Source organism: Oncorhynchus kisutch, linkage group LG21, assembly GCF_002021735.2.
Source record: "Oncorhynchus kisutch isolate 150728-3 linkage group LG21, Okis_V2, whole genome shotgun sequence".
NCBI classification, from domain to species: domain Eukaryota; kingdom Metazoa; phylum Chordata; class Actinopteri; order Salmoniformes; family Salmonidae; genus Oncorhynchus; species Oncorhynchus kisutch.
Genome location: NC_034194.2, coordinates 36,678,669 through 36,702,120, shown reverse-complemented (window position 1 = coordinate 36,702,120; position 23,452 = coordinate 36,678,669). Strand labels below are relative to the sequence as shown.

Sequence of the window (23,452 nt, the reverse complement as noted above, 5' to 3'; positions counted from 1 at the left end):
CGTTTAACATCCCATCCGAAAGACGGCACCCTACACAGGGCAGTGTCCCCAATCACTGCCCTGGGGAATTGGGATATTTTTTTAGACCAAAGGAAAGAGTGCCTCCTGCTGGCCCTCCAACACCACTTCCAGCAGCATCTGGTCTCCCAGGACCAACCCTGCTTAGCTTCAGAAGCAAGCTAGGAGTGGTATGCAGGGTGGTATGCTGCTGATAAATACTCATGTACCCTACTGGCCAAACATGATTACCTCTCTATCTCCAAAACAATCTCTCTCTTTATCTCTATGTCTCTCTCTCACACTCTCCTTCCTACAGGCCTACAATCCTATTTTCTCCACATGCACAGAGAGACAGAGAGAGAGAGATAAGCAGCTCCTTTCTTTGCAGCAGCCGCCCCTTAGCCTCTGGTCTAACTCATCCTCTGAACGCCGTCGACAGCTCAGGGCAACATGATAAATGATGATTGCTCTGTCTCTTTGTCTGTCTGAGAGGAGAGAAGATACTGAGGAAATAGAAGCTCAGTCTGAAATAAAGGGATGGAGTGAGAGAGTGGAAGAGAGAGCAAGAGAGAGAGAGAGAGAGAGAGAGAGAGAGAGAGGGGGGTTGAGGGAGGGAGAGATTGAAAGAGAGAGAGGGGGGTTGAGGGAGGGAGAGATTGAAAGAGAGAGATTGGGAGAGGGAGGAGAGAGGCAGGTAGATAGACAGGGAGAGGGAGGAGAGAGGCAGGTCGAGATAGAGACAGGGAGAGGGAGGAGAGAGGCAGGTAGATAGAGACAGGGAGAGGGAGGAGAGAGGCAGGTAGAGACAGGGAGAGGGAGGAGAAGAGGCAGACAGAGAGAGAGACAGGGAGAGGGAGAAGGAGCAATGCAGGCAGAGATAGAGACAGGGAGAGGGAGAAGGAGCAATGCAGGCAGAGATAGAGACAGGGAGAGGGAGAAGGAGAAGGAGCAATGCAGGCAGAGATAGAGAGGGAGAAAGAGCGATGCAGGTAGAGATAGAGACAGGGAGAGGGAGAAGGAGCGATGCAGGCAGAGATAGAGACAGGGAGAGGGAGAAGGAGCAATGCAGGCAGAGATGGAGAGGGAGAAAGAGCGATGCAGGTAGAGATAGAGACAGGGAGAGGGAGAAGGAGCGATGCAGGCAGAGATAGAGACAGGGAGAGGGAGAAGGAGCAATGCAGGCAGAGATAGAGAGGGAGAAAGAGCGATGCAGGTAGAGATAGAGACAGGGAGAGGGAGAAGGAGCATTGCAGGCAGAGATAGAGACAGGGAGAGGGAGAAGGAGCAATGCAGGCAGAGATAGAGACAGGGAGAGGGAGAAGGAGCAATGCAGGCAGAGATAGAGACAGGGAGAGGGAGAAGGAGCAATGCAGGCAGAGATAGAGACAGGGAGAGGGAGAGGGAGCAATGCAGGCAGAGATAGAGACAGGGAGAGGGAGAAGGAGTGATGCAGGCAGAGATAGAGACAGGGAGAGGGAGAAAGAGCGATGCAGGCAGAGATAGAGACAGGGAGAGGGAGAAGGAGCGATGCAGGCAGAGATATAGACAGGGAGAGGGAGAAGGAGCGATGCAGGCAGAGAGAGACAGGGAGAGGTAGAAGGAGCAATGCAGGCAGAGATAGAGACAGGGAGAGGATGAAGGAGCAATGCAGGCAGAGATAGAGACAGGGAGAGGGAGAAGGAGCGATGCAGGTAGAGATAGAGACAGGGAGAGGGAGAAGGAGCGATGCAGGCAGAGATAGGGAGAGGGAGAAGGAGCAATGCAGGCAGAGGTAGAGAGGGAGAAAGAGCGATGCAGGTAGAGATAGAGACAGGGAGAGGGAGAAGGAGCAATACAGGCAGAGATAGAGACAGGGAGAGGGAGAAGGAGCAATGCAGGCAGAGATAGAGACAGGGAGAGGGAGAAGGAGCAATGCAGGCAGAGATAGAGACAGGGAGAGGGAGAAGGAGCAATGCAGGCAGAGATAGAGACAGGGAGAGGGAGAAGGAGCAATGCAGGCAGAGATAGAGACAGGGAGAGGGAAGAAGGAGCAATGCAGGCAGAGATAGAGAGGGAGAGAAAGAGCGATGCAGGTAGAGATAGAGACAGGGAGAGGGAGATGGAGCGATGCAGGCAGAGATAGAGACAGGGAGAGGGAGAAAGAGCGATGCAGGTAGAGATAGAGACAGGGAGAGGGAGAAGGAGCGATGCAGGCAGAGAGAGACAGGGAGAGGGAGAAGGAGCGATGCAGGCAGAGAGACAGGGAGAGGGAGAAGGAGTGATGCAGGCAGAGAGAGACAGGGAGAGGGAGAAGGAGCAATGCAGGCAGAGATAGAGACAGGGAGAGGGAGAAGGAGCAATGCAGGCAGAGATAGAGACAGGGAGAGGGAGAAGGAGCAATGCAGGCAGAGATAGAGACAGGGAGAGGGAGAAGGAGCAATGCAGGCAGAGATAGAGACAGGGAGAGGGAGAAGGAGCAATGCAGGCAGAGATAGAGAGGGAGAAGGAGCAATGCAGGCAGAGATAGAGAGAGGGAGAAGGAGCAATGCAGGCAGAGATAGAGACAGGGAGAGGGAGAAGGAGCGTTGCAGGCAGAGATAGAGACAGGGAGAGGGAGAAGGAGCGATGCAGGCAGAGATAAAGTGAGAGATCTGGTAATGGATGAAGAATGATACAATGGAAGACAGTGAGAGTGAGCTGGACAGACAGACAAGAGAGTAGAGTGAGAGTGAGGTTGACAGACAGACAGGATAGGACAGTGAGGATGAGGTTGACAGACAGACAGAAAAGGACAGTGAGGATGAAGTTGACCGACAGACAGGAGAGGACAGTGAGGATGAGGTTGACAGACAGACAGGAGAGGACAGTGAGGATGAGGTTGACAGACAGACAGAAGAGGACAGTGAGGATGAAGTTGACCGACAGACAGGAGAGGACAGTGAGGATGAGGTTGACAGACAGACAGAAGAGGACAGTGAGGATGAAGTTGACCGACAGACAGGAGAGGACAGTGAGGATGAGGTTGACAGGCAGACAGGGGATGACAGTGTGGATGAGGTTGACAGACAGACAAGAGAGGACAGTGAGGATGAAGTTGACAGACAGACAAGGGAGGACAGTGAGGATGAAGTTGACTGACAGACAGGAGAGGACAGTGAGGATGAGGTTGACAGACAGACAGGAGAGGACAGTGAGGATGAGGTTGACAGACAGACAGAAGAGGACAGTGAGGATGAAGTTGACCGACAGACAGGAGAGGACAGTGAGGATGAGGTTGACAGGCAGACAGGAGATGACCGTATGGATGAGGTTGACAGACAGACAAGAGAGGACAGTGAGGATGAAGTTGACAGACAGACAAGAGAGGACAGTGAGGATGAAGTTGACAGACAGACAAGAGAGGACAGTGAGGATGAAGTTGACAGACAAACAAGAGAGGACAGTGAGGATGAGGTTGACAGACAGACAGAAGAGGACAGTGAGGATGAAGTTGACCGACAGACAGGAGAGGACAGTGAGGATGAGGTTGACAGACAGACAGGAGAGGACAGTGAGGATGAGGTTGACAGACAGACAGAAGAGGACAGTGAGGATGAAGTTGACCGACAGACAGGAGAGGACAGTGAGGATGAGGTTGACAGACAGACAGACAGAAGAGGACAGTGAGGATGAAGTTGACCGACAGACAGGAGAGGACAGTGAGGATGAGGTTGACAGGCAGACAGGAGATGACAGTGTGGATGAGGTTGACAGACAGACAAGAGAGGACAGTGAGGATGAAGTTGACAGACAAACAAGAGAGGACAGTGAGGATGAGGTTGACAGACAGACAGGAGAGGACAGTGAGGATGAGGTTGACAGACAGACAAGAGAGGACAGTGAGGATGAGGTTGACAGACAGAAAGGTGAGGACAGTGAGGGTGAGGTTGACAGACAGACAGAAGAGGACAGTGAGGATGAAGTTCACCGACAGACAGAAGAGGACAGTGAGGATGAAGTTGACCGACAGACAGGAGAGGACAGTGAGGATGAGGTTGACAGACAGACAGGAGAGGACAGAGAGGATGAGGTTGACAGACAGACAAGAGAGGACAGAGAGGATGAGGTTGACAGACAGGAGAGGACAGTGAGGATGAGCTTGACAGACAGACAAGAGAGGACAGTGAGGATGAGGTTGACAGACAGAAAGGTGAGGACAGTGAGGATGAGGTTGACAGACAGACAGGAGAGGACAGTGAGGGTAAAGTTGACCGACAGACAGAAGAGGACAGTGAGGGTGAAGTTGACAGACAGGAGAGGACAGTGAGGGTGAAGTTGACAGACAGGAGAGGACAGTGGGGGGAAAGTTGACCGACAGACAGGAGAGGACAGTGAGGGTGAAGTTGACCGACAGACAGGAGAGGACAGTGAGGGTGAAGTTGACAGACAGGAGAGGACAGTGAGGGTGAAGTTGACAGACAGGAGAGGACAGTGAGGGTAAAGTTGACAGACAGGAGAGGACAGTGAGGGTGAAGTTGACAGACAGGAGAGGACAGTGAGGGTGAAGTTGACAGACAGGAGAGGACAGTGAGGGTAAAGTTGACAGACAGGAGAGGACAGTGAGGGTAAAGTTGACAGACAGGAGAGGACAGTGAGGGTAAAGTTGACAGACAGGAGAGGACAGTGAGGGTGAAGTTGACAGACAGGAGAGGACAGTGAGGGTAAAGTTGACAGACAGGAGAGGACAGTGAGGGTAAAGTTGACAGACAGGAGAGGACAGTGAGGGTAAAGTTGACCGACAGACAGGAGAGGACAGTGAGGGTGAAGTTGACAGACAGGAGAGGACAGTGAGGGTGAAGTTGACAGACAGGAGAGGACAGTAAAGGTGAGGTTGACAGACAGGACAACAGAGTGTAGATTAGAAGTAAGGTCCGGTTATAACCTGAAGTTTTAAAGAACGGCTAAAAGCAGAGGTTTTAGACAGGATGGATGGAGAGGGTATCAAATCTTCTTCCGTTTTCACGGAGTTGATACGCCCTCGGCATCGAGTGATGGCCTCCTGACTGTCACCGTGACGATGTGTGTTCTCACTGAAACACTTCCAACAGAAGGGGAGAAATTCACATATTGTTTTTGCTGCTGTGAAGAATTGGAATCACACATATACACACACACAGACACACACTTAGAACCACTACCCTAGTAATACAAGTTGTTTCTGCTTTCATCTTAATTCCAGACATGTTGTCAACACATACCTAGAGAAATCCATTTGAGGGCCTCTCAACAGACACCATGGAGAAGACATAGTATATAGTCAGTATTGTGGGTACTGTCTGTTTACACCTGGAGGGAGGGAGGGAGGGAGGGAGGGAGGGAGGGAGGGAGGGAGGAGGGAGGGAGGGAGGGAGGGAGGGAGGGAGGGAGGGAGGGAGGGAGGGAGGGAGAAGAAGACGGAGGGAGGGAGGGAGGGAGGGAGGGAGGGAGGGAGGGAGGGAGGGAGGGAGGGAGGGAGGGAGGGAGGGAGGGAGGGAGGAAAGGAGGGAGAAGAAGAAGACGGAGGGAGGGAGGGAGAAGAAGAAGACGGAGGGAGGGAGGGAGGGAGGGAGGGAGGGAGGGAGGGAGAAGAAGAAGACGGAGGGAGGGAGGGAGGGAGGGAGGGAGGGAGGGAGGGAGGGAGGGAGGGAGGGAGGGAGGGAGGGAGAAGAAGAAGACGGAGGGAGGGAGGGAGGGAGGGAGGGAGGGAGGGAGGGAGGGAGGGAGGGAGGGAGGGAGGGAGGGAGGGAGGGAGGGAGGGAGGGAGGGAGGGAGGGAGGGAGGGAGGGAGGGAGAAGAAGAAGTCGGAGGGAGAGAGAGAGAAGAAGAAGTCGGAGGGAGAGAGAGAGAGAAGTGGCATAGTCAGTGTTGTAGGTGCGTGCTTCTGTTTGCACCTGGGGGCACTCCCTTGCTCTTCAAACAGTCGACCAGGGTCTCCATCTATCTGTCCAGGGAGGCTGCTGCCTCTCAGTCTCCACACCGCTTCTGGATCAAAGGCACTGAGAACTCTGCTCTTCGGCTGTCCCTATAGGAGAGCTGTTTTTTACTCTAGATAGATCCCTTTTGGATACCATGTAGAACCCTCTGTGAAAAGGGTTCTACCTTGAACCAAAAAGGGTTTTTCAAAGGGTTATCTTATGGGGACAGCTGATGAACCCTTTTAGGTTCTAAATATAAGCTTTTTTTCAAAGCCCTTCCATCTTAATTTACATTCCCCTCCTTCCTCCTCCTCTCGTCCCCTCTTCTCCTCCCCCTACCAACACCCACGCTCCCTCTCAGCCCTTATTAATCTGAACACTTCAAATCAAATCAAATGTTAATGGTCACATACACATGGTTAGCAGATGTTAATGGTCACATACACATGGTTAGCAGATGTTAATGGTCACATACACATGGTTAGCAGATGTTAATGGTCACATACACATGGTTAGCAGATGTTAATGTGAGTGTAGCGAAATGCTTGTGCTTCTAGTTCCGACCATGCAGTAATAACCAACGAGTAATCTAACCTAACAATTCCACAACTACTACCTTATACAGACAAGTGTAAAGGGATAAAGAATATGTACATAAAGATATATGAATGAGTGATGGTACAGAACGGCATAGGCAAGATGCAGTAGATGGTATAGAGTACAGTATATACATATGAGATGAGTAATGTAGGGTATGTAAACAAAGTGGCATAGTTTAAAGTGGCTAGTGATACATGTATTACATAAAGATGCAGTAGATGGTATCGAGTACAGTATATACATATGAGATTAGTAATGTAGGGTATGTAAACATTATATTAAGTGGCATTATTTAAAGTGGCTAGTGCTACATTTTTTACATCAATTCCCATCAATTTCCATTATTAAAGTGGCTGGAGTTGAGTCAGTGTGTTGTCAGCAGCCACTCAATGTTAGTGGTGGCTGTTTAACAGTATGATGGCCTTGAGATAGAAACTGTTTTTCAGTCTCTCAGTCCCTGCTTTGATGCACCTGTACTGACCTCGCCTTCTGGATGATAGCGGGGTGAACAGGCAGTGGCTCGGGTGGTTGTTGTCCTTGATGATCTTTATGGCCTTCCTGTGACATTGGGTGGTGTAGGTGTCCTGGAGGGCAGGTAGTTTGCCCCCGGTGATGCATTGTGCAGACCTCACTACCCTCTGGAGAGCCTTACGGTTGTGGGCGGAGCAGTTGCCGTACCTGGGGGTGATAGAGCCAGACAGTATGCTCTCGATTGTGCATCTGTAGAAGTTTGTGAGTGCTTTTGGTGACAAGCCAAATTTCTCTCCACTACTATCCTGTTGATTTGGATAGGGTGGTGCTCCCTCTGCTGTTTCCTGAAGTCCACAATCATCTCCTTTGTTTTGTTGACGTTGAGTGTGAGGTTATTTTCCTGACACCACACTCCGAGGGCCCTCACCTCCTCCCTGTAGGCCGTCTCGTCGTTGTTGGTAATCAAGCCTACCATTGTAGTGTCGTCTGCAAACTTGATGATTGAGTTGGAGGCGTGCATGACCACGCAGTCGTGGGTGAACAGGGAGTACAGGAGAGGGCTCAGAACGCACCCTTGTGGGGCCCTAGTGTTGAGGATCAGCGGGGTGGAGATGTTGTTACCTACCCTCACCATCTGGGGGCGGCCCGTCAGGAAGTCCAGGACCTAGTTGTACAGGACGGGGTCGAGACCCAGGGTCTCGAGCTTGATGACGAGTTTGGAGGGTACTATGGTGTTGAATTCTGAGCTGTAGTCGATGAACAGCATTCTCACATAGGTATTCCTCTTGTCCAGATGGGTTAGGGCAGTGTGCAGTGTGGTTGCGATTGCTTCGTCTGTGGACTTATTGGGGCGGTAAGCAAATTGGAGTGGGTCTAGGGTGTCAGGTAGGTTGGAGTTGATATGGTCCTTGACTAGTCTCTCAAAGCACTTTATGATGACGGAAGTGAGTGCTACGGGCAGTAGTCATTTAGCTCAGTTACCTTAGCTTTCTTGGGAACAATGGTGGCCCTCTTGAAGCATGTGGGAACAGCAGACTGGGATAGGGATTGATTGAATCACAGTTTTTTCTCTCTTAAGAAATGAGAAAAGAAAAAGAAAGCAGAAAAAAGACAGGAGGAGAGGAGGAGAGAAGGAGAGGAGAGGAGGAGAGGAGAGGAGGAGAGGAGGAGAGAAGGAGAGAAGGAGAGGAGGAGAGGAGGAGAGGAGGAGAGGAGGAGAGGAGGAGAGGAGAGAAGGAGAGGAGGAGAGGTGGAGAGGAGGAGAGAAGGAGAGGAGGAGAGGAGGAGAGGAGGAGAGAAGGAGAGAAGGAGAGGAGGAGAGAAGGAGAGAAGGAGAGGAGGAGAGGAGGAAAGGAGGAGAGAAGGAGAGGAGAGGAGGAGAGAAGGAGAGAAGGAGAGGAGGAGAGGAGGAGAGAAGGAGAGGAGGAGAGGAGGAGAGAAGGAGAGGAGGAGAGGAGAGGAGTAGAGGAGGAGAGAAGGAGAGAAGGAGAGAAGGAGAGGAGGAGAGGAGGAGAGGAGGAGAGAAGGAGAGGAGGAGAGGAGGAGAGAAGGAGAGAAGGAGAGGAGGAGAGGAGGAGAGGAGGAGAGAGGGAGAGAAGGAGAGGAGGAGAGAAGGAGAGAAGGAGAGAAGGAGAGAAGGAGAGAAGGAGAGGAGGAGAGAGACTCCCAAACAGCCATTAGTTAATGTGTGTTCTCCTCTAACCATAGTTTGGGGGGGTATATGATTGAGCTGAGTTGATAGAGGGTCTCCCCGCGTAACTGAAACATGTTGTGACGTGAGAACATTTGACTCAGCCAGTGTGCTGCGATGTATTATAAAAAGAGTGTGTTAAAGGCCCAGTGATGTGATTTTCATGTGTTTCATATATATTTCCATGCTACGAGGTTGGAATACTATTGTGAAATTTAAAAAATAATGTTAATGCCCTTTAAGTGTAAGAGCTGTTTGAAAAGACTGCCTGAAATGTCAGCCTGTTTTGGCCTGCCTGGTGACATCACCAGGCGGTAAATTAGTTGATAAGAAGATAGTTCAAAACCTCTCTGCCAATAACAGCTAGTATTCAGTTTTCCCCTCCCCACTCAGGCCTAGCAAAATTCATGCTTGAGAAATTTCTCTTTGCTAAGAAGGTATTTTGGTTTCTTTTTTTTAACCATTTTAATTGATAACAATCACAGTAAGGTACTGTGGTACAGAAATGATTTGATGTTGAGATAAAAATGGCTGCATTGGGCCTTTAAGTATATTCACTATATTCACGCTTTTGAAGTCTCACATTTCCTATTATCAACTCCGAAAAGCTGCAGTCAATGTATTATGTATTCCTTCCGTACCTTGAAACAGTGTCAAAGTGTCTTTGTTTCTCCAAAACATCCTCATCGAGGGAAGTAGTGACATCATTTCACTTCCTACATTATTCAGTACAAACTTCACAGACGGTAGTATCTCTGTCTGTTTGAAAACACAAAGCCATATTTGATCTCCTGAAATTAATAGTCGAAGTGTATCACTGAATGCATGGATAAAGCCTCAGCATGTCATCCACATGCACAAGTAGGATGGGAATTGGCCATTGCATATATTCTACATGTTTAGCATATTATACAATCACAGGCTCATACATTAGAGATATAGATTAGCCTATAGATATTTATCTTGAAAATAGTACAGAGAGAGCGATGAGTAAGCAGCAAGATTTGTGACCTGTTGCCACAAGAAAAGGTCAACCAGTGAAGAACAAACACCATTGTAAATACAACCCATATTTATGCTTATTTATTTTCCCTTTTGTACATTCACCATTTGCACATCGTTACAACAATGTATATAGACACAACATGGAACTTCTGTATTGTTTATTTCACTTTCTTTAAATGATCTACTTCACTTGCTTTGGCAATGTTAACATAATGTTTCCCATGCCAATAAAGCCCTTGAATTGCATTGAGAGAGAAAGAGGGAGACATGAGTGAGGGAGAGTGAGGGAGAGAGAGAAAGGGAGAGGGCGGGAGAGAGAGGGGAAGAGAGGGAGGGAGAGGGAGAGAGAGAGGGGAAGAGAGGGAGGGAGAGGGAGAGAGAGAAGGAGAGGGAGGGAGGTTGGAGAGAGGGAGGGGGGAGAGAGAGGGAGAGAGAGAGAAAGAGGGAGGGGGAGAGAGGGAGAGAGAGAGAGAGAGAGAGAGAGAGAGAGAAAGAGGGAGGGGAGAGAGGGAGGGAGGGAGGGAGAGAGGGAGGGAGGGAGGGAGGGAGGGAGGGAGGGAGGGAGGGAGGGAGGGAGGGAGGGAGGGAGGGAGGGAGGGAGGGAGGGAGGGAGGGAGGGAGGGAGATTGTACTGTGTAAAATACAAAGCCCTGCTGGATATATGAATCAGATAAGAGTTATTCCTCCTGCCAGAACATGTTCTCTTCAGTCTTATAGTTATTCCACCTGCCAGAACATGTTATCTTCAGTCTCAGAGTTATTCCACCTGCCAGAACATGTTCTCTTCAGTCTCAGAGCAGCAACCAGGGTATCACTCTAACAGAGACCTCACACTATGCCCGTAATCACACACACACACACACACACACACACACACACACACACACACACACACACACACACACACACACACACACACACACACACACACACTACACCCATAATCACACACACACACATACACACTACACTCAAAATCACACACACCCATGCGCACCACGCACATACAGACAGACACACAGACAGACACACAGACACACATACAGACAGACACACACACACACACACAGACACACTCCTACTCCACCTGGTAATAATGTCATCTGTATCCTGTGTCCTCCTCAAAACCCTGTCATCAGGGGACTTTTCTCCCAACAGGGTTGCAGCTCTGTAAATTACCTGTTTTATTTCACTCCTTCGCTACCTATTTCCCCTCCTTCCCTCCAAAATAGTTGTTGAACTGACTTGTTCCTTGGCCGCATGAAATGTAAGAGCAGGGTTATGTATCAAATGGAATACTATTCTCTACATAGTGCACTACTTTTGCACTTTTGTGTAAAAAAGTAGTGCGATATATAGGGAATAGGGTGCCATTGGGGACACAGATCAAGTGTTCAGGTGTTGTCCAGTGGAAAAAGTGGTTCAAAATATATGTTCCTGAGTAGGGCTGTTCAGACATTCAAACCTATTTAACATACTGATCTTTTTCCCTTCACAGCTGTTGAGGTTTAATTATGTTTTTATGTAGATTGAAATGTGGAATGTATTGTTCAACACAAATGAATGCACAGACGATTGACTGACTTTTCCAGGTTCTTTGTGTGTTCTGTTCTCAAGGACGTGGGTTTCCAGGTTCTTTGTGTGTTCTGTTCTCAAGGACGTGGGTTTACAGGTTCTTTGTGTGTTCTGTTCTCAAGGACGTGGGTTTCCAGGTTCTTTGTGTGTTCTGTTCTCAAGGACGTGGGTTTCCAGGTTCTTTGTGTGTTCTGTTCTCAAGGACGTGGGTTTCCAGGTTCTTTGTGTGTTCTGTTCTCAAGGACGTGGGTTTCCAGGTTCTTTGTGTGTTCTGTTCTCAAGGACGTGGGTTTCCAGGTTCTTTGTGTGTTCTGTTCTCAAGGACGTGGGTTTCCAGGTTCTTTGTGTGTTCTGTTCTCAAGGACGTGGGTTTCCAGGTTCTTTGTGTGTTCTGTTCTCAAGGACGTGGGTTTCCAGGTTCTTTGTGTGTTCTGTTCTCAAGGACGTGGGTTTCCAGGTTCTTTGTGTGTTCTGTTCTCAAGGACGTGGGTTTCCAGGTTCTTTGTGTGTTCTGTTCTCAAGGACGTGGGTTTCCAGGTTCTTTGTGTGTTCTGTTCTCAAGGACGTGGGTTTCCAGGTTCTTTGTGTGTTCTGTTCTCAAGGACGTGGGTTTCCAGGTTCTTTGTGTGTTCTGTTCTCAAGGACGTGGGTTTCCAGGTTGTCTATGTTTATTTGTTTGTTTATTTATTTGAAACCAAGCGTTGCTCAAGTAGACTGTCCAATATTCTCCAAAAATCCTATTTTACCAAGTTTTCTAAATTAAAAACAACTAAATATTTATGTAGAAATTCCCGCATAACCATTTTTTTTACTTTTCATTATAAACAAGGCTAAACCATTTTTCTAAATCGGTGTCTAAATGTGAATGATGATTGTTTGACAGTTGCTTTTGACGACTGTTTTAAGTTTTTCTCTAAACTTTCAAACTTTAAAGGACCAAGCGACGTTGAGCGCTATCAAATGGGTAATAAGAAAATCCCATTCAATTATAAGAGGCCGGTAGAAGATTGGCTGCAGGAGAAAGGTAAACCTTTTACCAGATCTTCTAGAATATTCTGGAATGTTTTTGTTTTCTTGTCATGTCATTGGCTTGTTTTTACCCCTCAATCCTTCTAGAATGGATCCACAGCAATTCCTTTTTAAACCCATTAAACCATAATTAAAATAAACTTACTGTCAATTGTATTTTGTTCGTTTTTTTCCTCATTTTGTTGCCATTCCCTTCTTGTCATCATGTTTAAACTCAGAGTTGTGAATCATTGACGCTGACCAGTTATTAAAGGGACTGGTGTAATCCACAAACAACACATGATCAAATCTGATCTCTCACAACCAATAGTTGAACTTTGCTAAAAAAAAGAAACACAAATCTCCCTGCTGAAAGCTCCAGTAATATTTGTGGACAAACTTAACAGAGAGTCTATATTTGTTTGAGTTGGAGCTCTAAACTAAGTTCCAGGCTCTATGTTGTGGTGTTACTCCCACGGTTTGACACATCCAACCGAAGCATTCCTCTTGTTTTGGCAACAGCAATAGTAACAGTAATTGGGACCTAATTGTCCGAACTCTACTCAGCAATAACATAAAGACCATCACCGTGTAGCATAGCCTAGTGGTTAGAGCGTTGGACTAGTAACCTGAAGGTTGCAAGTTCAAACCCCCGAGCTGACAAGGTACAAATCTGTTGTTCTGCCCCTGAACAGGCAGTTAACCCACTGTTCCCAGGCCGTCATTGAAAATAAGAATTTGTTCTTAACTGACTTGCCTGGTTAAATAAAGGTACAATTGAATAGAACATTTGGAATGAAATGGTCTACTTCCATTCCACACAGTCTTTTACTATTCATTGTCTAGTCTCTACCTCACTGCTGTTTATTACAATGGAGAGGTGTAATGGAGAATTGTGCTCCCGATATATTCTGCTTCTTACTCATTTTCGTGCTTGACATAATATCATTATAAACTACATTTAAAGTGGATTGCCTAAACTTGCTAAGATGATTATAAAGTCCCTTTAACAACGTCTAAAAACACAAAGCAGTTTATGATCCTATTAGCATGTACTACATGCATGGATCAACATAATATTTATTTTTATGTTACAATGATATGAGATTTATTTCCCTTTTCATTTCATGCCCAATGTATTGTAATTGTGAATGTGACAAATGCAATGAGCCTGCAGTGCTGTGTGTGTGTGTTATGGAAATTTGATTTCCAATTAGGATTCTCTTGTATTCTGAGTGTTATTTGTATATTTCATTTCAGAACTAATGCATGAGCAGTGTGTTTTGACTGCGATGGTTTACTGTGTATTTCAGGACATGTACGACAGTCTTTTAGTTGCATTTTATCCCATTATGTTGCAATACAAAAGGACTCACTTGTTTCCTTTGAAATCATTGAACTGTTACTGATTATATTGCGTTGTTCAGGGGAATGCAGTCAATGTTTCTGTTTTCATGTGTCAAAGATCTTTTCCAAACACACTTAACTGACCTTACAGATCTGGGTTCAAATACATGTGTATTTGAGTATCTGGTATTTAATATACTTTTTATTTGTGTATTTTCAAATACACAGTCCAAAACAAGTAGCTGTGTTTGAGTATTTTAATGGTTATTTGTAAAAAAAATACATATATAATAAATAAGAAAGTATACCAAATTGTATTTGAGAGTATTTTCAAAAACTTATTTCAAATACTGTTTTCAAATACATGGGTTAAGCGCATAGGAGTTTATTAGAGTATTTTCCAATACTTTCCAAGTATTTTTCCAAATACCTTCAAATATTCAAGTGATATATTTTAAATAGTATTTGAACCCAGGTCTGATACAGACACAATTAAAACATCGACACGTTAAATATGCATCAGTCGAGATGCATTGACACATCTTCACGCTAACGTTAACGAACTCCCAGCGCTTGTCACCAGAGGAGCATTAGAGGTAAAGATTTATAAATGCAGTAAAACCAACGTGTGGACAATATGAGTGTAGACTACTTAAATAAATCAAGTACAACCAATTTAAGTGCATTGTAATGGTGTTCTCCCTGCTGTCCCCCTCTCATCTCCTCTCAGGCCGGCAGCTCACCATCTTCAACACCCAGGCGGCCATCTCTATAGGTGGTAATGACCGTAAACGTCCCTACCAGGGCCAGCTGTCTGGCCTCTACTACAACGGACTAAAGGTACGATTCATTGACTGATTTGATAAATAAAAGTCGAAAGAAATCCACTCCAGCTGAAAAATCCGTAATGGGTGGACTGGCAGCCATTTTGAGTGTTCACATATAATTAAAGCAGGAAGTAAAATCTAATTCTATAGTATATACTATTCTAAGGTCCTCAACATGGCTGCCGAAGGTCACGCCAACATCAAGGTGAACGGGAGCGTCCGATTGGTGGGTGACATGCCCACCAGTAGGGGCGCTGCCCGCACCACCACCTCTGTGCCACCTGAGATGTCCACCACCTTCATAGAGACCACTACGACTCTGTCAACGACCACCACGAGGAAACAGCGCTCCCCACCCACCATTCAGGTATGGGTAGGGGAAGATGGGGGGGGAAGGTCATTGATCAGGGAGGGAGGAAATGGACGTGTGTGTATGAAAGATTAGTGGAGGGAAATGTGTGATGTTACATCATGTTACCTGTTGGGCACACAGTGCATTCGGAAAGTATTCCGGACCCTTGACTTTTTCCACATTTTGTTACATTTACACAACCTTATTCTAAAATGTATAGATGTTTTTCCCTCAATCTACACACAGTACCACATAATGACAAAGTGAAAACAGTTTTTTTAGAAATGTTTGCAAATTTATTAAAAATAAAAAACAGAAAAACCTTATTTTAATTGTATTGTTTTTTTATTTCACCTTTATTTAACCAGGTAGGCCAGTTGAGAACACCTTTATTTAACCAGGTAGGCCAATTGAGAACACCTTTATTTAACCAGGTAGGCCAGTTGAGAACACCTTTATTTAACCAGGTAGGCCAATTGAGAACACCTTTATTTAACCAGGTAGGCCAGTTGAGAACACCTTTATTTAACCAGGTAGGCCAGTTGAGAACAAGTTCTCCTTTACAACTGCAACCTGGCCAAGATAAAGCAAAGCAGTGTGACACAAACAACAGAGTTGCACATGGAATAAACAAAAATACAGTCAATAACACAATAGAAAAGTCTATGTTCAGTGTGTGCAAATGAAGTAAAATTACAATTTCGCAAATAAACACTGGAGTGATAGATGTGCAGAAGATTAATGTGCAAGTAGAGATACTGGGGTGCAAAGGAGAAATAATATATATATATATTAAATATAATAAATAACAATATGTGGATGAGGTAGTTGGATGGGTTATTTACATATGGGCTATGTACAGGTGCAATGGTCTGTATGCTGCTCTGATAGCTGATGCTTAAAGTTAGTGAGGGAGATACGAGTGTCTAGCTTCAGTGATTTTTGCAATTCATTCCAGTCATTGGCAGCAGAGAACTGGAAGGAAAGGCGCTTTTGGGGATGACCAGTGAGATATACCTACTGGAGCGCATGCTACGGGTGGCTGCTGCCATGGTGACCAGTGAGCTGAGATAAGGCGGGGCTTTACCTAGTAAGGACTTATTGATGACCTGGAGCCAGTGGGTTTGGCGATGAATATGAAGCGAGGGCCAGCCAACGAGAGCACATAGGGCGGAGTGGTGAGTAACATGGGGCTTTGGTGACGAAACAGATTGCACTGTGATAGACTGCATCCAATTTGCTGAGTAGAGTGTTGAAGGCTATTTTGTAAATGACATCGTCGAAGTCAAGGATCGGTAGGATAGTCAGTTTTACGAGGGTATGTTTGGCAGCATGAGTGAAGGATGCTTTGTTGCAAAATAGGAAGCGCCAATTCTAGATTTAATTTTGGATTGAAGATTCTTAATATGAGTCTGGAAGGAGAGTTTACAGTCTAACCAGACACCTAGGTATTTGTAGTTGTCCACATATTCTAAGTCAGATCCGTCCAGAGTAGTGATGCTGGACGGGTGGGCAGGTGAGGGCAGCGATCGGTTAAAGAGCGTGCATTTGGTTTTACTTGCATTTAAGAGCAGTTGGAGGCCACGGAAGGAGAGTTGTATGCCATTGAAGCTCATCTGGAGGTTAGTTAACACAGTGTCCAAAGAAGGGCCTGAGGTATACAGAATGGTGTCGTCTGCATAGAGGTGGATCAGAGAATCACCAGCAGCAAGAGCAACATTATAGATGTATACAGAGAAAAGAATCGGCCTGAAAATTTAACCCTGTGGCACCCCCATAGAGACTGGCAGAGGTCCCCCGATTTGACACACTGAACTCTTGGTTTCTCAGTCATTTGAGAATCCAAGGCTGTTGAGTCTGCCGATAAGAATGCGGGGATTGACAGAGTCAAAAGCGTTGGCCAGGTCGATGTATACGGTTCCACAGTATTGTCTTTTGTAGATGGTGATTATGATATTGTTTAGGACCTTAAGTGTGGCTGAGGTGCACCCACGACCAGCTTGGAAACCAGACTGCATAGAGGAGAAGGTACAGTGGGATTCAAAATGTTTGGTGATCTGTTTGTTAACTTGGCTTTCGAAGACCTTAGAAAGGCAGGGTAGGATAGATATAGGTCTGTAACGGTTTGGGTCTAGAGTGTCTCCCCCTTTCAAGAGGGGGATGACCGAGACAGCTTTCCAATCTTTGGGGATCTCAGACGATACGAAATAGCGGTTGAACAGGCTAGTAATAGGGGTTGCAAAAATTGCGGAGGATAATTTTAGAAAGAGAGGGTCCATATTGTCTAGCCTAGCTGATTGGTAGGGGTCCAGATTTTGCAGCTCTTTCAGAACATCAGCTGTCTGGATTTGGGTGAAGGAGAAATGGGGGAGGCTTGGGCAAGTTGCTGGGGGGGGTGCAGAGCTGTTGACTGGGGTAGGGGTAGCCAGTTGAAAAGCAAGGCCAGCCGTAGAAAAATGCCAATACTTACTTATTTATATAAGTATTCAGACCCTTTTTTTAAGAGACTTATCTGAGAAGTGTATCCTGTTTCCATTGATCATCCTTGAGATGTTTCTACAACTTGATTGGAGTCCACCTGTGGTAAATGCAATTGATTGGACATGATTTGGAAAGACACACATGTCTATATAGGGTCCCACAGTTGACAGTGCATGTCAGAGCAAAAACCAAGCCATGAGGTCGAAGGAATTGTCTTAGGAGCTCGGAGATAGCATTGTGTTGAGGCATGTATATCTGGGAAAGGGTACAAAAAAAATGTCTGCATTGAAGGTCCCCAAGAACACAGTGGCCTCCATTATTCTTAAGTGGAAGAATTTTTAACCACTAAGACTCTTCCTAGAGCTGGCCACCCGGCCAAACTGAGCAATCGGATGAGAAGGGGGGTCAGGGAGGTGACCAAGAGCCCGATGGTCACTCTGACAGAGCTCTACAGTTCCTCTGTGTAGATGGGAGAACCTTCCAGAAGGACAAACATCTCTGCAGCACTCCACTAATCAGGCCTTTATGGTGGAGTGGCCCTATTAGAGTTTCCCAAAAGGCACCTAAAGGACTCTCAGACCATGAGAAACAAGATTCTCTGGTCTGATGAAACCAAGATTGAATTATTTGGCCAAAATTCCAAGCGACACGCCTGGAGGAAACCTGGCACCATCCCTACGGTGAAGAGTGGTGGTGGCAGAATCATGCTGTGGGGATGTTTTTCAGTGTCGGGGACTGGAAGACTAGTCAGGATCGAGGGAAAGATGAACAGAGAAAAGTACAGAGAGATCCTTGATGAAAACATGCTCCAGAGTGCCCAGGACCTCAGAATGGGGCGATGGTTCGCTTTCTAACAGGACAACGACCATAAACACACAGCCAGGACAGCGCAGGAGTTGCTTCAGGGCAAGTCTCTGAATGTCCTTGAGTGGCCCAGCCAGATCACAGACTTGAACCTAATCGAACATCTCTGGAGAGACCTGAAAATAGCTGAGCAGCAACGCTCCCCATCCAACCTGGCAGAGCTTGAGAGGATCTTCAGAGAAAAATGGGAGAAACTCCCCAAATACAGGTGTGCCAAGCTTGTAGCATCATACCCCAAAAGACGCAAGGAAGGTTGTAATCACTGCTAAAGGTGCTTCAACAAAGTACTGAGTAAAGGGTCAGAAAAATTATTTAAATGTCATATTTCAGTTTCATATTTTATTAAAACGTGCACACAAAAAAACTGTTTTTGCTTTGTCATTATGGAGTATTGTGTGTAGATTGATGATGATTTTTAAATAAGGCTGTAACGTAACAAAATGTGGAAAACGTCAAGGGGTCTGAATACTTTCTGAATGTAATGTTCTAAGATTATTAGTATAATTCTAACAAGTAGACAGTCAAGTAAGTATTGGCCTCTTCAATAAGGGTTTTAGTTCTGTTTCAATTACCATTGTCCACATGACTACTACTGCTGCCAACCATGCGGCTCCTGGTTTAAGCGATTCCTTTACTTGCCAGGTTTGGGGATTTGAGCTCTTCTCCTTGCTTGGTTTATCATGGATTGGATATATGTATCACCGTGGCAGAGGATTGGGTATATGTATCACCGTGGCAGAGGATTGGGTATATGTATCACCATGGCAGAGGTTTGGGTATATGTATCACCGTGGCAGAGGTTTGGGTATATGTATCACCGTGGCAGAGGTTTGGGTATATGTATCACCGTGGCAGAGGATTGGGTATATGTATCACTGTGGCAGAGGATTGGGTATATGTATCACCGTGGCAGAGGATTGGATATATGTATCACCGTGGCAGAGGATTGGGTATATGTATCACCGTGGCAGAGGATTGGGTATATGTATCACCGTGGCAGAGGTTTGGGTATATGTATCACCGTGGCAGAGGATTGGGTATATGTATCACCGTGGCAGAGGATTGGGTATCTGTTTCACAGTGGCAGAGGATTGGATACATGTTTCGCAGATGATTGGATATCTGTTTCACAGTGGCGATTGATTGGGTATCTGTTTCACAGTGGCAGAGGATTGGATACATGTTTCGCAGATGATTGGATGTCTGTTTCACAGTGGCGATTGATTGGGTATATGTTTCACAGTGGCAGAGGATTGGATACATGTTTCGCAAAGGATTGGATATATGTATCACCGTGGCAGAGGATTGGATATATGTATCACAGTGGCAGAGGATTGGTTATATGTTTCACAGTGGCGATTGATTGGATATATTTTTCACATTGGCAGAGGATTAGATACTGTATATGTTTCACAGTGGCAGAGGATTAGATACATGTATCACCGTGGCAGAGGATCGGATATATGTTTCACAGTGGCAGAGGATCGGATATACAGTGCCTTGCGAAAGTATTCGGCCCCCTTGAACTTTGCGACCTTTTGCCACATTTCAGGCTTCAAACATAAAGATATAAAACTGTATTGTTTTGTGAAGAATCAACAACAAGTGGGACACAATCATGAAGTGGAACGACATTTATTGGATATTTCAAACAAATCAAAAACGGAAAAATTGGGCGTGCAAAATTATTCAGCCCCCTTAAGTTAATACTTTGTAGCGCCACCTTTTGCTGCGATTACAGCTGTAAGTCGCTTGGGGTATGTCTCTAACAGTTTTGCACATCGAGAGACTGAAATTTTTTCCCATTCCTCCTTGCAAAACAGCTCGAGCTCGAGCATTTGTGAACAGCAGTTTTCAGTTCTTTCCACAGATTCTTGATTGGATTCAGGTCTGGACTTTGACTTGGCCATTCTAACACCTGGATATGTTTATTTTTGAACCATTCCATTGTAGATTTTGCTTTATGTTTTGGATCATTGTCTTGTTGGAAGACAAATCTCCGTCCCAGTCTCAGGTCTTTTGCAGACTCCATCAGGTTTTCTTCCAGAATGGTCCTGTATTTGGCTCCATTCATCTTCCCATCAATTTTAACCATCTTCCCTGTCCCTGCTGAAGAAAATCAAGCCCAAACCATGATGCTGCCACCACCATGTTTGACAGTGGGGATGGTGTGTTCAGGGTGATGAGCTGTGTTGCTTTTTCGCCAAACATAACGTTTTGCATTGTTGCCAAAAAGTTCAATTTTGGTTTCATCTGACCAGAGCACCTTCTTCCACATGTTTGGTGTGTCTCCCAGGTGGCTTGTGGCAAACTTTAAACGACACTTTTTATGGATATCTTTAAGAAATGTCTTTCTTCTTGCCACTCTTCCATAAAGGCCAGATTTGTGCAGGTCTTGGTAGATTTGCAGTGGTCTGATACTCCTTCCATTTCAATATTATCGCTTGCACAGTGCTCCTTGGGATGTTTAAAGCTTGGGAAATCTTTTTGTATCCAAATCCGGCTTTAAACTTCTTCACAACAGTATCTCGGACCTGCCTGGTGTGTTCCTTGTTCTTCATGATGCTCTCTGCGCTTTTAACGGACCTCTGAGACTATCACAGTGCAGGTGCATTTATACGGAGACTTGATTACACACAGGTGGATTGTATTAATCATCATTAGTCATTTAGGTCAACATTGGATCATTCAGAGATCCTCACTGAACTTCTGGAGAGAGTTTGCTGCACTGAAAGTAAAGGGGCTGAATAATTTTGCACGCCCAATTTTTCAGTTTTTGATTTGTTAAAAAAGTTTGAAATATCCAATAAATGTCGTTCCACTTCATGATTGTGTCCCACTTGTTGTTGATTCTTCACAAAAAAATACAGTTTCATATCTTTATGTTTGAAGCCTGAAATGTGGCAAAAGGTCGCAAAGTTCAAGGGGGCCGAATACTTTCGCAAGGCACTGTATGTTTCACAGTGGCAGAGGGATTAGATACATGTTTCACAGTGGTAGAGGATTCGGTACATGTTTCACAGTGGCAGAGGATCGGTTATATGTTTCACAGTGGCAGAGGGTTGAAACGCTTCTCCCGAGTCAGTCCTATACAGACGTGCTTTCACTTCCTCTTAGCCTCATAAAAATGTAACCCATAGACTGGACTTTCCCTTCAATGTAATGTTCAGAGTGGCGTTCTAGGGATTCAATATATATGTCTAGTCTGTCCTGTCAGCTCTGGGGATGGGGATGGGGCACCAGTCCCCCAAATTGCAGGCTATTCCCTTTGAAGAGCACTACTTTTGACCAGGGCTCTGGACTCAAAAGTAGTATGTAGGGAATAGGGTGCCAATCGGGAAACAACCTGGGTGTCTCTTCCTGTCTTTTACTGACTCGCTGCCTCCTCTCGGCCCTGCCATGCCATGCAACCCTGTATAACAAAGGGTTTTGTGAAAATGCATCGTGAATGTAAGCTAATGAATGTCTCCGGCTTGCCAAGAAAGTAATCACGCCGAGCGTTGTTTTGATGCTTGGAGGACAGATTGAATTGGCAGTGTTCATACTAACCATAACTCTCCCAACAGCCCCGGAGCAACAGGGCCAACCAACAGACAATCAATCAATCAAATGTATTAATAAAGCCCTTTTAACATCAGCTGATGTAACAAAGTGCTGTACAGAAACCCAGCCTAAAACCCCAAACAGCAAGCAATGCAGGTGTAGAAGCACGGTGGCTAGGAAAAACTCCCTAGAAAGGCCAAAACCTAGGAAGAAACCTAGAGAGGAACCAGGCTCTGAGGGGTGGCCAGTCGTCTTCTGGCTGTGCCGGGTGGAGATTATAAGATTACATGGCTAAGATGTTCTTCAAGATGTTCAAACGTTCACAGATGACCAGCAGGGTCAAATAATAATCACAGTAGTTGTAGAGGGTGCAACAGGTCAGTACCTCAGGAGTAAAAGTCAGTTGGCTTTTCATAGCCGAGCTTTCAGTGTTCGAGACAGCAGGTGCGGTATAGAGAGAGAGACGAAAACAGCAGGTCCGGGACAAGGTAGAACGTAGGGTGAACAGGTCAGGGTTCCCTAGCCGCGGGCAGAACAGTTGAACCTGGAGCCGCAGCACGACCAGTTGGACTTGGGACAGCTAGGAGTCATCAGGCCAGGTAATCCTGAGGCATGATCCTAGGGCTCAGGTCCTCTAAAACGGGAGGGAGAATTAGAGGGAGCATACTTAAATTCACACAAGACAGCAGATAAGACAGAAGATTTACACCTGATATAACAGACACCAGCACTGTTAAACAAATGATCCAGTGCCTAGATAATGATGACCTCTCGTGTCATCACTGCCTGTTGCAGCGAGCGCCTGCATAGAGGTAAAGAGAGGAGAAAAAGATCTGGGTACAGGGAATAGGATGGCCTGGGTGTAGGGAATAGGATGGTCTGTATGTAGGGAATAGGATGGCCTGGGTGTAGGGAATAGGATGGTCTGTATGTAGGGAATAGGATGGTCTGGATGTAGGGAATAGGATGGTCTGGATGTAGGGAATAGGATGGTCTGGATGTAGGGAATAGGATGGTCTGGGTGTAGGGAATAGGATGGTCTGGGTGTAGGGAATAGGATGGTCTGTGTGTAGGGATTAGGATGGTCTGGGTGTAGGGAATAGGATGGTCTGGATGTAGGGAATAGGATGGTCTGGGTGTAGGGAATGGGATGGTCTGGATGTAGGGAATAGGATGGTCTGGATGTAGGGAATAGGGTGCTCTAGATGTAGGGAACACACACACACACTTTATGGGCATCAATAGAGCATTATGCTGGTGCCATCCTGCTGATTCAGATCCATTTGTCTCCCCTGCCTGTCTCTCCTGCCTGTATCCCCTGCCTGTCTCACCTGCCTGTCTCCCCTGCAAGTCTCTCCTGCCTGTTGCTCCTGCCTGTCTCGTCTGCCTGTCTCGTCTGCCTGTATCCCCTGCCTGTCTCTCCTAACTGTCTCTCCTGCCTGTCTCTCCTGCCTGTCTCACCTGCCTGTATCCCCTGCCTGTATCCCGTGCCTATCACCCCTGCCTGTCTCTCCTGCCTGTATCACCTGCCTGTCTCGTCTGCCTGTCTCGTCTGCCTGTCTCGTCTGCCTGTCTCGTCTGCCTGTCTCGTCTGCCTGTCTCGTCTGCCTGTCTCGTCTGCCTGTCTCACCTGCCTGTCGCTGCTGCCTGTCTCGTCTGCCTGTCTCTGCTGCCTGTCTCCCCTGCCTGCCTGCTGCATCAACAAGGTCACCGTGGAAGATAGGATACCCAGTATTATTATGGAGAAACATAGTGTTTTTTATATCACAGACTATCA

The 23,452-nt window shown here is 46.2% G+C and overlaps 1 protein-coding gene across 1 annotated transcript in view; it reads left to right on the top strand.

Moving 5' to 3' along the window:
- Positions 1-23,452, top strand: part of LOC109882474 (neurexin-3b-like) — a 584,958-nt gene that overhangs the window by 494,336 nt on the left and 67,170 nt on the right. The window contains exons 20-22 of the mRNA XM_031800486.1: positions 12,188-12,277; positions 14,339-14,448; positions 14,602-14,802. Of these exons, the coding sequence (XP_031656346.1) occupies positions 12,188-12,277; positions 14,339-14,448; positions 14,602-14,802 (401 nt within the window). The remainder of the gene's footprint in view (positions 1-12,187; positions 12,278-14,338; positions 14,449-14,601; positions 14,803-23,452) is intronic.